Source organism: Pelobates fuscus, chromosome 10 (genome assembly GCF_036172605.1).
Source record: "Pelobates fuscus isolate aPelFus1 chromosome 10, aPelFus1.pri, whole genome shotgun sequence".
Taxonomy (NCBI): Eukaryota; Metazoa; Chordata; class Amphibia; order Anura; family Pelobatidae; genus Pelobates; species Pelobates fuscus.
This window is the reverse complement of record NC_086326.1, coordinates 70189381-70203980: the sequence shown is the minus strand read 5'-3', so window position 1 is coordinate 70203980 and position 14600 is coordinate 70189381. Positions and strand designations below refer to the sequence as shown.

Here is a 14600-nt window from a genome sequence, read left to right as displayed (position 1 = left end):
ATTTCAGCACATTGGCCTAAATATAGACCCAAAGGCTCCATGGAAACCACGATTTTACTAACCCCCACCAACTGACAACATGGGGCGCAAGCATAGGAGGTTTCAGGATCCAGAGAACCGAAATTGCCTGATATCAGGCTGTCTTTTGAGCAACCTGCTCCAACTAGTGCGGCCAAGATGGCGCCTGCCAGCGCCAGCAGCAAAAAATACTCAGCAATGGTTTGAGGAACATGACAAAGAGTTCAAGGTGTTGCCTTGGCCACCAAATTGCCTAGATCTCAATCCGATTGAGCACCTGTGGGATGTGCTGGAACAACAAATCCGATCCATGGAGGCACCGCCACGCAACTTGCAAGGTTTAAAATCTAATGTCTAGGTTCCAGATACCACAGGACCCATTCAGAGGTCTTGTGTCATCCATGTCTTGATACAAAGCTGCTTTGGTAGCACAAGGCAGAGCTACATGCTATAAGGCAGGGGATTTTGATGTTCTAGCTGATCAGTGTATTATGGATAAATACACGATTAACATGACAACATCCACAACAAGTGTGCATCAGACAGCAGGTGCTTTCACCCTAGAAATACCTTTGAGCAAGGATTTAAGATCAATGACACATTTAAATATAGTCTGGCACACACATTTCCAGTAACATATTTGTTAAGGCTAAACTACATCCACTCTGTCCTGACATACATTTTCCATAATATAGATTCCCTTGCATTTTCTTTTGTGAAAGAACAATGAAAGGATAAGGCTATGGCTTCCTTTTGCAAGGTACAGTACTAAGCGAGTAATTTGGAAACATGTAAATTAAAGAAACACTGTAGCATTACAATACAAACCTATATTCTAAATGCTGCAGTACCATATTGCAAGTTTCTTTTAGATGTAAAAGTAAAATAAAAATAAATTAAAAATAAATAAAATAAAATGAATACCCTTTTTTTTTTTTCAACATTTCTTTACTCCATCATTGAGACTCCCTCAGCACTGCCAGCCACGCCATCTCTTACGTCGTCATTCGGCTTTCTTTGTGATGGCCAATCCAATTCTCCCCATAGAGGAGCATTGGAAACTGATGTGCAGAGAGTTCTGCATGCACATCCAAGAATCTCCATTGGAAACATTGTGTTCAAGGGCTTCCTATAGTCTTCCATGTCATGTAACCAAGTTTTACTCGATAAGTGCAGTGGAAGCGCCTCTAATATGTTTCGGGGGGGGGGGGAAGAGATTAAAAGTAAAGGACCACTGCATTGAGCTAAAGTGATATGGGTGACTTTAGTGCTCCTTTAGAGAATATTTGCTTCTTCTAAGGGTAAGTCACAGTCTGGGATATGTAGGACAATGTTGCAAACAGAAAAGCTAAGCAAAGCTTGAAAAGTGAAGTTGTTCGAATGAAAACCGTAACACCCCATGCCCAAGAGTACAGCAGTTACATCGGCTCATGGCACTTAAGTACCAGCAGTTGAAGAGGTGCAGCATGAGAAAGATGGCGGCACTTGCAAGGGACAGGTTAAAGTAAGTAATCTCACTTTTACATGCACCCCATGGCCATCGGATCACCAGTGGCGATGTCTCAGTCGGGGGACTTTGTAAATTCTGCAAAGTCCCCAAACGGTGACAGGACCCTTTAAGCTTTCAAGAAAGCCGCAGTCAGCGCATGTGCAGTCCATAGCTCAACTCTCTTCTATAATGAGAGAGTTCAGCTCTAGATGTGTGCATGGCTAGCAGATGCCACATGCAAAACTAAATGGACATTGTCAACCTGGAAATATAGGTTTCTATTTGGCTGATTCACAGAAGCTGAAGGTACGTTACTGCAGAATCCATTGTCTTTTGTGACTGGATCCTCAGTAACACACGTCAAGAGACACTACACAGACACTAATACAACTATAATGTATTTTATAGGTTTTAGCCTCAATCTGCCTATTTTTTATGCTCAAATCTTGCACAATAAAACAAATGTTTTGTAGAATGCAGCACTGTAACCCTGCCTCCTTAGCCACACCCCCTTGATTCAGAAAAGGCCTTCCTTATTATTTGATTAGTACACAGAACTGATTGATTTGAACTACAAAGCAACCGGCATTAAAACTAGAGGACATGTAAGGAGACACATAATACTATTACTACTTGTTTCTGACTGTTTGCAGCCAGGTTGTTAATTAAAGTGGCTCACTACATGCTGTTTGGGCTGACCTATATGCATACACTGGTAAGGAGGTTTTTCTTGCATGAGGTGACATGGCAAAGGAGGCAGTGGTACAGTGCAGCATTCTACAAAAGATTTTAACATGTTAAAAAAAAAATTAAGAGAAAAAAATAGTATTGATCCCCAGGGTTTAAATATAATGTGCAAAGGCAAACTGCAAAAATATGTTAAAATCTGATACATAGCTGTACGTACATTCATAGCCACAATATGACTAACTATTTACAAAAAATTTAGCAAAATTGAATTCCCAATTTCAAAATTAAAGGAACACTATAGTCACCTAAATTACTTTAGCTAAATAAAGCAGTTTTAGTGTATAGATCATTCCCCTGCAATTTCACTGCTCAATTCACTGCCATTTAGGAGTTAACCCCTTCAGGACCGGCCTGTTTTTGCGATGTTTGTACGTTAAGGACCAGAGCAGTTTTAACACTTTTGTGGTGTTTGTGTTTAGCTGTAATTTTCCGCTCTCTCATTTACGGTTCCCATACAAGTTATATATTGTTTTTTTCAGGACAAAAGGGGCTTTCTTTACATACCATTATTTGTATTATGTCCAATATTGTATTTAAAAAAAAATAATAAAATATGGTGAAAAATTAAAAAAAAAAAAAACATGTTTTTGGACTTTTACTTGAAAAATCTTTTACTTATCTACAAAAGCTAATGAAAAAAACTGCTAAATAGATTTAAAATTTTGTCCCGAGTTTAAAAACACCCAGTGTTTACATGCTTTATTGCTTTTTTTTGCAAGTTATAGGCCTATAAATACAAGTAGGAAATTGCTGTTTCAATATATATATATTTTAAATGTATCAATAGTGACCTTGTAACACCGTTATCTGTCATAAATCCCCGAAACACACCTAACATGTACATATTTTTTTTAAAGTAGACAACCCAGGGTATTCAAAATTGGGTATGTCCAGTTTTTTTTAGTAGCCACTTAGTCACAAACACTGGCCAAAGTTAGCATTTATATTTGTTTGTGTGTTAAAAATGCAAGAAACGCTAACTTTGGCCGGTGTTTGTGACTAAGTGGCTACTAAAAAAGGCTGAACATACCCCATTTGCAATACCTTGGGTTGTCTTCTTTTGCAAATGGTATGCCATCATGGGGCTAATTCTCATTCCTTGGCTACCATACGCTCTCAAAGGCAACCTAACCAATCCGACAAATTTCAATTAAAAAAAAAAAAAAGTAAAATCAAGCCTTATATTTGACCCTGTAACTTTCACAAACACTATAAAACCTCTACATGTGGGGTACTGTTATACTCAGGAGACTTCGCTGAACACAAATATTAGTGTATCAGAACAGTAAAATGTATCACAGCAATAATATCCTCAGTGAAAGTGCTGTTTGTGTGTGAAAAATATCATCGCTGTGATATGTTTTACTGTTTTGAAACACTAATATTTGTGTTCAGCGAAGTCTCCCGAGTAGAACAGTACCCCCATGTACAGGTTTTAGGGTGTCATAGAAAGTTACAGGGTTAAACACAGTGCTAGCAAATTAAATTATCTGGACTTTCGGCCTGGGTTGGCAGGCAGGTCCCTCAAATTGCAATCATTAAAATTACTTAATTAGGTAAAAATATTACATAAATACACATGTAGAATTTTAATATATATACATATTTATATATTTGACGTCTACGTGTATATTTATGAAATTATTTATGTAATTATGTATATGGACATATGTATATTTCGTATTGTTTTTATTTATTTATTTATACATAGATATATATATCATTACATTCTAAGTATATTTTGATATAAATATATATATATATATATATATATATATATATATATATATATATATCAAAATACTGTTAGAATAAAATTGCATATATAAATATTTTTTTATAATTATTAAAAATTATTTTTATTTTTTGTTATTTATTTTTATTAACATATTATTTGTATTTTATAATAATATATATATACCATATATATAGCAATTATATATATTGTATATATTCGTGTGTTATTTAAATATAAGTGTATTTTTATATTAATATACGTATATATAAATATAAAAATACACTTAATATGACATTATATATATATGATACATATACATATATTATATATAGATATAATACATGTGTATATATATATATACACATATTATTTATTTATTTTTACACTGATTTTACACTCTTTTTTTTTTACTTTATTTTTTGGATTTTTTACTTGCAGGGAGACTGCCTGTCAGCACAGACAGTCCCCCTGCAGGCAGATACACAGACCCCTATTGCGGTCATGTGATCGAGTGATCACATGGCCGTGGGGTCCTGATCTGCCGAGGGGGGACTGCCCGGGCAGACAGGCAGTCCCCCTGGACCGGGTGGAGCACTGATCGCCGCCGTGGGACCGACGGCGATCAGGTAAGTAGCCCCAGACCGTTATGACGGTTCAGGACCGTCAGCGGTCCAAACGCACGTTTTACCGCTGACGGTCCTGAACCGTCAGCGGTCCTGAAGGGGTTAAATCACTTTGTTTCTGTTTATGCAGCCCTAGCCACACCTCCCCTGGCTATGATTGACAGAGCCTGCATGCAAGAAAAATTGGTTTCACTTTCAAACAGATGTAATTTACCTTAAATAATTGAATCTCAATCTCTAAATTGAACTTTAATCACATACAGGAGGCTCTTGCAGGGTCTAGCAAGCTATTAACATAGCAGGGGATAAGAAAATCTTAATTAAACAGAACTTGCAATAAAGAAAGCCTAAATAGGGCTCTCTTTACAGGAAGTGTTTATGGAAGACTGTGCAAGTCACATGCAGGGAGGCGTGACTAGGGTTCATAAACAAAGGGATTTAACTCCTAAATGGCAGAGGATTGAGCAGTGAGGCTGCAGGGGCATGTTCTATACACCAAAACTGCTTCATTAAGCTAAAGTTGTTCAGGTGACTATAGTGTCCCTTTAAGGCAAACATAGCCAATTTGGTGACATTTCCCATCTCGGCCATTTTATCCCCAATTTAACCATTCGGATTTCACTCTACCACATCCTGACTTAGAAAATAACCCTGCATATCTTGCCACTTTGTGGCAATCTATTTAAAGGGACACTATAGGCAAACAGACAGATGGTCCGGGTGCACTGTCCTGGTCTCCTTAACCCTGTAGCTAAAAACATTGCAGTTTACCAGACAGCCACTATAGGCACTGTTTCATAGAGTTTAACGCCACACTTTCCATGAGGATGACCAGTGTCTTGCAAAACCCCATAGTAAAGCACTGATTCAATGTTTTCCTGTGGGGAAGGCCTAATGCAAGCGGCGCTAACAGCACATCAGGTTACCACTCACTAGGTTTACAGAGGACATGGAGACAGAGCCAGTGTGGAGGGAGCTCAGCGCTAAAAACTGGGAAAGAGTTTAAAGGGTTTTTAACCCTTTGATTGCCATGGGGCGGTGCAGAGGAACAGATTTGTATTCCTAACAATATAGTGATCCTTTACTAAAAATTGACAGTTGTTCATTTAAATGGGTCATGCAGTTCATACTTCCTATGCATGCACAAGGCCCGAAACTAAACAAAAGCACAACAAGCATTTCAGTTCCTTATTTGGTTCAGTGATTCAGAACAGATCAAGCTTCAAATACCAAAAATACCATGACACACCTGACTGGATATTAATGTTTAGCTGGGCAGAAAGATTTCTTCATTTATAAACCAGTGCCATCCAGACCTTTTGTCTAGTTTGAATCATTATCCATATGCTAGAGAGAGATAGATAGATAGATAGATAGATAGATAGATAGATAGATAGATAGATAGATAGATAGATAGATAGATAGATAGATAGATAGATAGATAGATATTACATTGCCAAACACAAATCACAAAGACACACACCAGTCAAGCCATAAGACTTGCTTTTCCCACAGAAATCTCACTTTAACAGTGCTCTCACTACTGCAAGGGATTCTGGGTAGGTGTATGCAAATAAGCTCAACAAAGAACTAACTTTTTGCCTCATAATTCTAATTTATGCATGGATTCCTTGGAGTATGTGTCCGCTGTATACAACAGCTTTCAAAGACAACTCAGGAAGAGGAGTAAAGCCAGTGAACCACTCATGGACAGCTGTTTTGTTGTTAATGCAACTCATTAGCATGAGGTTGGTTACTGGCTTGCAGTGGAGGCTTGGCGTTACTTGTAAAGTACATACCAAGAGAGTTGGGGTGGGGGAAAAAGTGTGGATGAAAACCCCTTCCACCTGAAGTGGATAGTTAATACATTGCTAAACACAAATAAACACATCAGTCAAGTCATCTGACTTGCTTTTCCCACAGACATATATACACACACACACACACTTTTTGTATTACCTCGGGTTACCAACTGTGTCTCAGCTAATTCAACTTGAATGGCACAACACTTCTTTTTATGATCAGTTGAACTTTCTGTAAAGAGAAGTGCTCTTTTAGCTGTCAACAGTCAAACCCTACAGCTAGCTACACAAGTCCACAATCTAGTTATCATCCTTCACTGTTCTATGAACTTCATTCAACGCATTAGGATGCTCACCATATAGCAATTCACTTTAAATTGTGCAGCTTATGAAAAATATGCCAACTTTAAATCACTGGAAGCAGGAAAAACCTTGATCCAGTATTCATTTGTGTCAATGTAACTTCAGTTTGGTTGATATTCAATCAATTGAACCGAATAAAAATGAATAAATGTTGTATAGCAAACTCAACATTTAGTGTGTCACTCTACTGTACTAATCATTCACAGGTAACCAGGGACAAGTGAACTGGTGCACTAAGTTAGAAAGTATGATTGAAAGCGTGTGTTGCAGCAGTTCGAACTGCAGGAAAGAATCTTTGGTATTCTAGCTACCGTGTAATAAAAAGTTAAGAAGGAAACAACACACGCACAAATCCTAGAATTGTGAAGTATGCCATTTCACATAACATTCATAAAGCACAATACCATGATACAACAATTCTCATATTCTAAATTTCATTAGATACATACAATTCAGAGCTAAAAGATGAATACAGATATTTTTAATTTCTGTGTATATATATTACACAGACATTACTATTGCCAGACATACCATTATAGCGTTCCTTTTTGGCAGCTGAGGAGTTAAGCAAATTATCTGTTTATATGCACCAGTTGTCAGGTCTCATACAGCTGGTGCTGTTTTCACTTCTGATTTCCTTTAGGGCTGTTTCCAGAAGGCAGCAGAAAATAATGTCAATGCATAACAAAATGTTATATATGGACTTTAGCAGACACTATTTAATACCTTTAAAATGTTAGTCCACCTACCACCCAGACAACTGACCCATAATGCAAATAGGAGACTACTGAACAAGAAGCAGGCACCCTGTAGTACCCATGCAAATTGTTAAACTGTAATAATAATTGCAGTGGGATGGCCCCATGGCACTCGTGACACCATAACTGCTACATTGCTAAGGTCAAAACAATACCCAGGGCTTAAGGCCAAATATAAATGTCATGACCCCTTCCTAAAGGCCCACCCCTGACCTTCTCCAACTCAAATATAAAAAGGGACTCTCCAATGCCCAAATAAAATAAAAGTCAGTTTAATAGATATACCTCCAGTGAAAAAAAAATGCATAATTAAATGCATGCAGTTTTCATTGGGGGTATATCTATAAACACCTTGCAAAATCTGCAGATCTCTTGTTTAAAGCATTTGCAAGCCCTCCTCCACTCACCAAGCACAGATTTTCTGTAGCTGTCTAATCAAAGGCTTCCAGTGTAGTTCAATTAGAAGCCCAGAGCAAACGGTACATGTCTCTTGAGTTTAGCTCCACTCAGCTTAATAACCAGGAAGTAACAGGGCCAGTTGTCTTATTGACAGTCTGCGGTGTAACAAGGTTAACTTATAGAAGTGCCAATTTCTTTAGAAATGTGCCCCCCCCCCCCCCCCCCCATTATACAAAGAGAGGACATTCTTTAGACACAAAGCAGTTCAGCAAGCTAAAGTACTTGACACACTCAGTTACAGATGGGCAGAAACGCACAATCACACACAGGCCTTCTGTAAGGAGATCATTCAGGTAGTATGCCACCGGCCCTGCGCTTAGCTTGTCTCCCACCTTTACCGGTCTCCCCTGCTGCCAATGACATGTTGCTCTGCTCTCCCTGCGTACATCTCATCAGTGAGGCTCAGCCAATAGTGGAAAAAGTACAGCGATAAGGACACACAGAGAATATGATAGTTTCATATTCCCTGTGCGTTCCGATCACTACACTGCTTTGCCGAGTACTAGACTCATCAAGGAGATTGGAAACAGGCAGGGAGAGCAATGCAGGTTGAAGGACAAAAAGATAGGGCTCCAGCCCCCACTCCCCTATCAACGTCCCTGGCAATAACTTATGGTGCTTAACGAAAAATAATAAAAAACAAGGCTTGGCAGACACAGGCATTGGCAAACCCCCTTGCAGCACATAGAGGGTTAAAAACAAAACAAAAAACTTTATTTACTTACCCAATTCCAGTACTAATCTTCCTCAGCACTCGGTCAGCACTCCGCCTCCTCCAACGTGGGGGGGGCCTTATGCGCATGCACGGCAAGTGCAGCAAGCACAAGAGGCCCCCAATAAGTTCATTTTAGTCTACTAAAACTAGAACAATTCAGATTCAGACTAAAATACGACTAAAACTGCTTTTTAGTCAAAAGACTAACACTAAAACTAAATTGGAATTTACCACCAAAATTAAAACTGCACAGAGGAGAGAAAAACAAGCAGCAAGAATGGTGAGAACGGACAACAGCTCAATTAGCCTTCAGTGGGTCCCCGTTCAGATCACAAGCTGGTTTTAGCTCATCTTGTACAATTACAGAGAGAACATATCTGAAGCACATCAGACTGGTCCCTAGGGGCAGTCCAGATCGGAAATGCCAGCAAGTTCACTCTGCACGATAGATACAGCAACCCCAGAGGATCGTTTCAAACTTGTAAGGTATCAGTGAGGTATAGCCAATATCCCTCTAGGCACCATGAGCAAGGGGTCCACGCCTGGATTGCCCTTTAAACTTAAGGAGAAAAAAACAAGTAGCAGGAGAGGTGAAAACTGACAACAGCTCAATTAGCCTGCCCTTCGGTGGGTCCCCGCTCAGATCACAAGCTGGTTTTAGTTCATCTTGTGCCGTTGAGCTGTTGTCCGTTTTTCACTGCACAGAGGGGCTGTGTAAGGGGCAAAAGAGACAGACCAGATCTTGGGAGAAAGACACCTAAAGGAGCTGGGAGGACACAAAAGGGCTGTGGAAGGGACAAAAGAGAATGATAGAGGCTTTAACTAAACCTATTAGACTTTAGTAGTGTCGACTAAAATCTACTGGAGATTTAGTCAACTAAAACAATTCAGATGACTAATATATGACAAACTAAAATTGCTTTTTAGTCAAAAGACTAGGACTCAAAACTAAATTGAATTTTCCTGCCAAAATTAACATTGCTCCAAATAGGAAAGCATTGACTCAATGCTTTCCTATGGGGATTTCACTGCACCATTTAGGCTATTTAGAATCTGGTAAACTCCCAGAAGCTCCTATCATTGCTGTGTGGTAGATAGCCACTAGAGGCTGTCTAAGTAATGCAATCTGATCACTGCAGTTTCTCAAAAACTGCAATCATTTTCATTGCATGGTTATGGAGCACTATAGGGCCAAGAACACAAACATGTATTCCTGACCCTATGGTGTTAAAACCACAATCTAGCCCCCCCTGGCTCCCCTCTTGCCTCCCTAAATATAGTAAAATCTTACTTGTATTTAAGTCTGAAGTTGCTGGCTTTGTCTCGGTTTGCCTCCGACATGACCCTGCCTGCCAACATCATCAGAAGTGGTGGTCTGAGCCAATCACAATGCTTCCCTATAGGATTGGCTGAGACTGTCAATAATGAAGATCAGGGGTAGAGTCAGCACAAGCCAAACAGCAACTCCTCAGAGATGAATTGAATCAATGCATCTCTATAAGGAAAGTTCAGTTCCCTCAATGCAGAGGGTGGCAACACTGATTGGCAGTGCTGCACATTAGGCAGAACTGCTTAAGGAGGCAGCTTTAGCAGCCATCTAAGGAGTGGCCAGTGGAGTTATCACTAGGCTGTAATGTAAACACTGCGTTTTCTCTGAAAAAAATGAAAATCAAAGTAGGCTTGTGGCTCACAACAGCTGACTGCCTATTAGGATCCTTTTTTAATGCACGTTGAGCACAAATTAAGTGATAAGAGTTTCTTTCTGCTGTGGAAGGTGTCTGCAGCTGCAGGCAACACCCCTATACAGAGCACCAAGGAAGCATCAAAGCTATGTATCTTTTTACATTTTATATATTTTTGCATTTTGAATGAAGTTGTTATGGCACAAGGAGGTTCCCATGCATCAGCTTACCTCAAGGGGTTAAACTGTTAAACAGTTTAACCCAGATACTTAATCAGTTGCCAATTTATAGACTGTATCAGTAGCTCCCCATTCACAGTGAGAAAAATGCATACGTACACAAAGACTTAATGGAACTGTTATGATGTTACCAACCATACTTTGGTAGCTATTAGTTAAAAGGTAGTTGAGTCTGGTCCATAGGAACAAGCTCCTACCCATTAAGGACTACTGATGAGTGTGAAAAAACACGTGTCATATCTGCAGTTTGCATTCTACACTTTATTGAGGATGGGAAATGCAGCAGGATTGGAACAGGACATCTCATGGGGTTTGGTAGGTTGAACTCTGTAATGGGTATTGTGCCAGGAGTGCCTCTGCGAAATAAGTAAGTTTCAGCTTAACAGTTTCTGTTACGTCTCTTATGCTAAGCCCTGTAGTGCAGACAACAGCACCTGGTGGACCCCAGGTAAGTGAAACAATAGAAACATTTAAATGTGGTCTGCCTGAAGATGTTGCAAACCCATAGCTGCCAAGAGGCATTTCAAGTTACCGGTAATAAATTTGTTTCCAGTCTCTACATTGGAGCCCTGGAAAGACAAACAAGCTGCAATCTTTTGTGACCGAATGGTTCAGCAAGCAGTATGGACTACAGCAGGGGGAGCCACCCATCAGCACTCCAGATGTTATGGACTACATATCCCTTGATGTTTTGCCAGCCTTGTTCCTGTAAGACCATTAAGGGAGATGTAGTTTAAAACATCTGGAGTAATGAAGGTTTCCTACCCATGGACTACATTATTAAATGGACAATGACAGACCTCAAGATCAATGGATTTGATACCTATACATCCCTATCTCTGCTAAAGGGCTTTGAGTACCAACTACCAAGTATTTCAATATGGTTTTCTTCTTCTCTAAAGCAACGCAACAGGATATTTACTATTTTATGGATTAATCCCTTTATCTTTTGCAGAACATAATGTAATTACATCAGGAACGAATAGTCAAGAGCGGTTGTGGTGTCCCTGAAAATATTCACTGATCCCCTTGTCTTTTAGCTGCATGTGTGTAATCATTTGATTGCCAGAGTGGTTCTGTCCCACAAACATTCACACAAGTTCAGTGATCAGCCTTGAGAATTAAGAAGCTGAAACTGAACACTCACTGAACTTACCATGAATACAAAACTGGACTGCTGTCAATGTCAGTGGAAACCCACACATATAAATGGGATAAGGTCATCAAAATACAATAAGCAAAAATAATATAATATGATGATGTGTTACTTCATGGAGATGATTCATTTCCACAATACAATAAATCTGTGTATGAATCAGACAAAAATGGATGACTATGGCATTATCATTGGTTTGCCGGTTTAGTGTTAAGGGGGGAGGGAGGGTGTTAACTCACCCCCACACAAAATTGTGTTTTTAAGGAGCATATGAGACTGAAAAAGAAATCCATAAAAAATATTTTTCCTCAGGACTCTGTGTCAGGTTCTATGCTACTAGCCAGGCTAAAAGTAATTACTCCGAGCTCTGAGTATCCATGATACACTCCCCACAGGTGAATTTTCACTAACCAATGGCTAATGAAAATTATAAAGCTTTGCTTTTCTAATTATGCAGGTTTCTCACTAAAGGGACATTTTACTTGGACAATGTAAAAAGTTCCCTAAAAACACACCTCCAGTGGTGGTCAGTCCTGAGAGACTTAGAAGGTCTATACATTTAGCAACATCAGGGTGATGATGCCGTACACACCATCTGCAAAAACATGTGCTTCATGGGTGAAACCAATTATGACTAATCAAAAGCAGAATTCCACAGAACTTTCGTTTAACAGTCAACTGATCCCTGACTCCTTCTCCATAATATAAGAGGCAGCTCCGTTCATGTGCTGACCATCTGTTTAAAGAAATGCCACTTCCATGAAAACATGGTGGATCAGGCAATCCTACCTACCTTGAGAGAAAATGCAGTTTTATCATGCAGCTATGGTTTAGGATTTTACGATTGAAAAATGTAATACAATCAGAAACCCAAATGGCTTTGAGTAGGATAGCTATTCACTTTTCGCGAGCATCTAAGTGGCATTGAGCCTATTAAATAAATGAATAGGTATCTGGCAGTATTTACCTTGGATTAAGAGAAAGGTAAATCCTGCCTATTGGCTAGACGAGTGCATTGGAAGGCTACTTGGATACCAGGGAGGTAGACTGGTACCCAGACCATGCCAGCCATTGATCAACTTTATGACACATCCCAGAGAGGTACCCAGAGAATGTCAGCCATGTATCTCCTGTATAACAGCATCCCAGATGGATACCCACAGCATGCCAGACCCTTATCCATCTATGACAGCATCTTAGTTAGTTATCCAACCATGCCAGCCATGGATCCCCTGTATGACAACATCCTAGATGGGTACCCAGAGTATGCCAAGCCTGTATCGATGTATGACAGCAATCTAGATGGCTACCTAGAGAGCATGCAAGCCCTGTATCTCATGTATCCAAGCTTGGTATGCTCTGTAGCCTGGTACCCAGAGCATCCCAGATAGAGCATTCCAGCCCTGTATCCCCTGTATGGCAATATCCTAGATGGGTACCTAGAGCATGCCAGCCCTGTATGGCAGTATCCTAGATGGGTACCTAGAGCATGCCAGCCCTGTATGGCAGTATCCTAGATGGGTACCTAGAGCATGCCAGTCCTGTATCCACTGTTTGGCCATATCCCCGATGGGTACCTAGAGCATGCCAGCCCTGTATCCCCTGTATGGCAGTATCCCCGATGGGTGGCTCTGTTGCCATGGAGATCTCACCTTGTGAAGAAGTCTGCGATCCCCATCCTCCAGGGTCTGTCTCCGTCCTGTTCCCGGGGACCGAATTCCCCTTCGGGCAGGCTGAGTCCGTCATGGAGGTGGTCCGGGGCGCTTTGCCGGCGGCTCACCTCGAACGTGTTTCGGGAGCTCAGGGTGACATCCAGGAACCGGAATCGGTCGGCCTCCTCGGACACGAAGTAACCGGCCACGGTGTGCGCGCTGACCGGGGACGAGCTGCAGCTGGAGGCCCCCGAGCCGGCCGCACTGGGGGAAGGGTACCCGGGGGGCTCCGGGGGGTGACAGGACCCCCCCGGGCAGCACGGGCCGGCCAGCCGGTGTCCTCCATTGGGCAGCCTGAGCTCCTCGCTGTCCATGGCGCCCGGGGCCGGCTCCTCCTTGCCCCCCCGGGAGGGGTATCCCAGGTCCCCGTTGGTCATCCTGACGGCCGGGCCGGAGATATAGAGCCGGAGGATGTCCGCCTCCTCCTCGCCTTCCTCGTCCTCCGTCACTCCGGCCCTGTGACAGGCAGGACTCCCCTGGCCGCCGCCATCCTCTGGCCCAACCATTTGCTGCCCCGGGCAACCAGACGCCCTCAGCGGCGGCCTAGCGGGGGGAGGGCGGGGGCCGGGCCCCCCCGGGAGCGGTGTAGGGGCCGCCGCCAAGTTCCGCTAGTATAACGCTCCGTGGCTGGGGGGGTGGACGCCGGGCAGCACGGCTCTCTGGGGGTCTGTGTCAGTCTGAGCTCCGGGGAGGTGAGGAGAGCGTCCCCTCCAGCGCGATGTCGTTACATGGTCCGTAAATACGGAAGCTGAGTGAGCCCGGCTCCCGGTGGATTCTGGGAGTTGTAGTTCCCGAGAGAGAGGGCGGGGTCATTGCTGGGCTCAGGGTGTGAGGGTAACAGGGGGCATGCCAGGGTGACAGGAGCCCAGGGCAACACTAAAAGACACGCACAGGGAATAATGAGGGATTTGATACATTTTAGGCCAGAATAACACAATTTGGATAATTTACTAACTGTGCTATGCTCAGGGTGTGAGGGTTACAGGGGGCATGCAGTCAGGGTGACAGCAGCCCAGGGCAACACTAAAAGACACTCACAGGGAATAATGAGGGATTTGGTACATTTTAGGCCAGAATAACACAATTTGGATAATTT

The 14600-nt window shown here is 41.7% G+C and overlaps 1 protein-coding gene across 2 annotated transcripts in view; it reads right to left on the bottom strand.

The window, feature by feature from the left end:
* TBC1D12 (TBC1 domain family member 12) overlaps positions 1-14279 on the bottom strand; it is a 120481-nt gene extending 106202 nt beyond the window's left edge. For both annotated transcript variants that reach the window (XR_010085623.1, XM_063434583.1), the window contains exon 1: positions 13445-14279. Coding sequence is in view for 1 of the 2 variants with exons in the window: in XM_063434583.1 (XP_063290653.1) it covers positions 13445-14010 (566 nt within the window). In the remaining variant the exon portion in view is untranslated. The remainder of the gene's footprint in view (positions 1-13444) is intronic.
* Between the last annotated feature and the right edge of the window lie 321 nt (positions 14280-14600).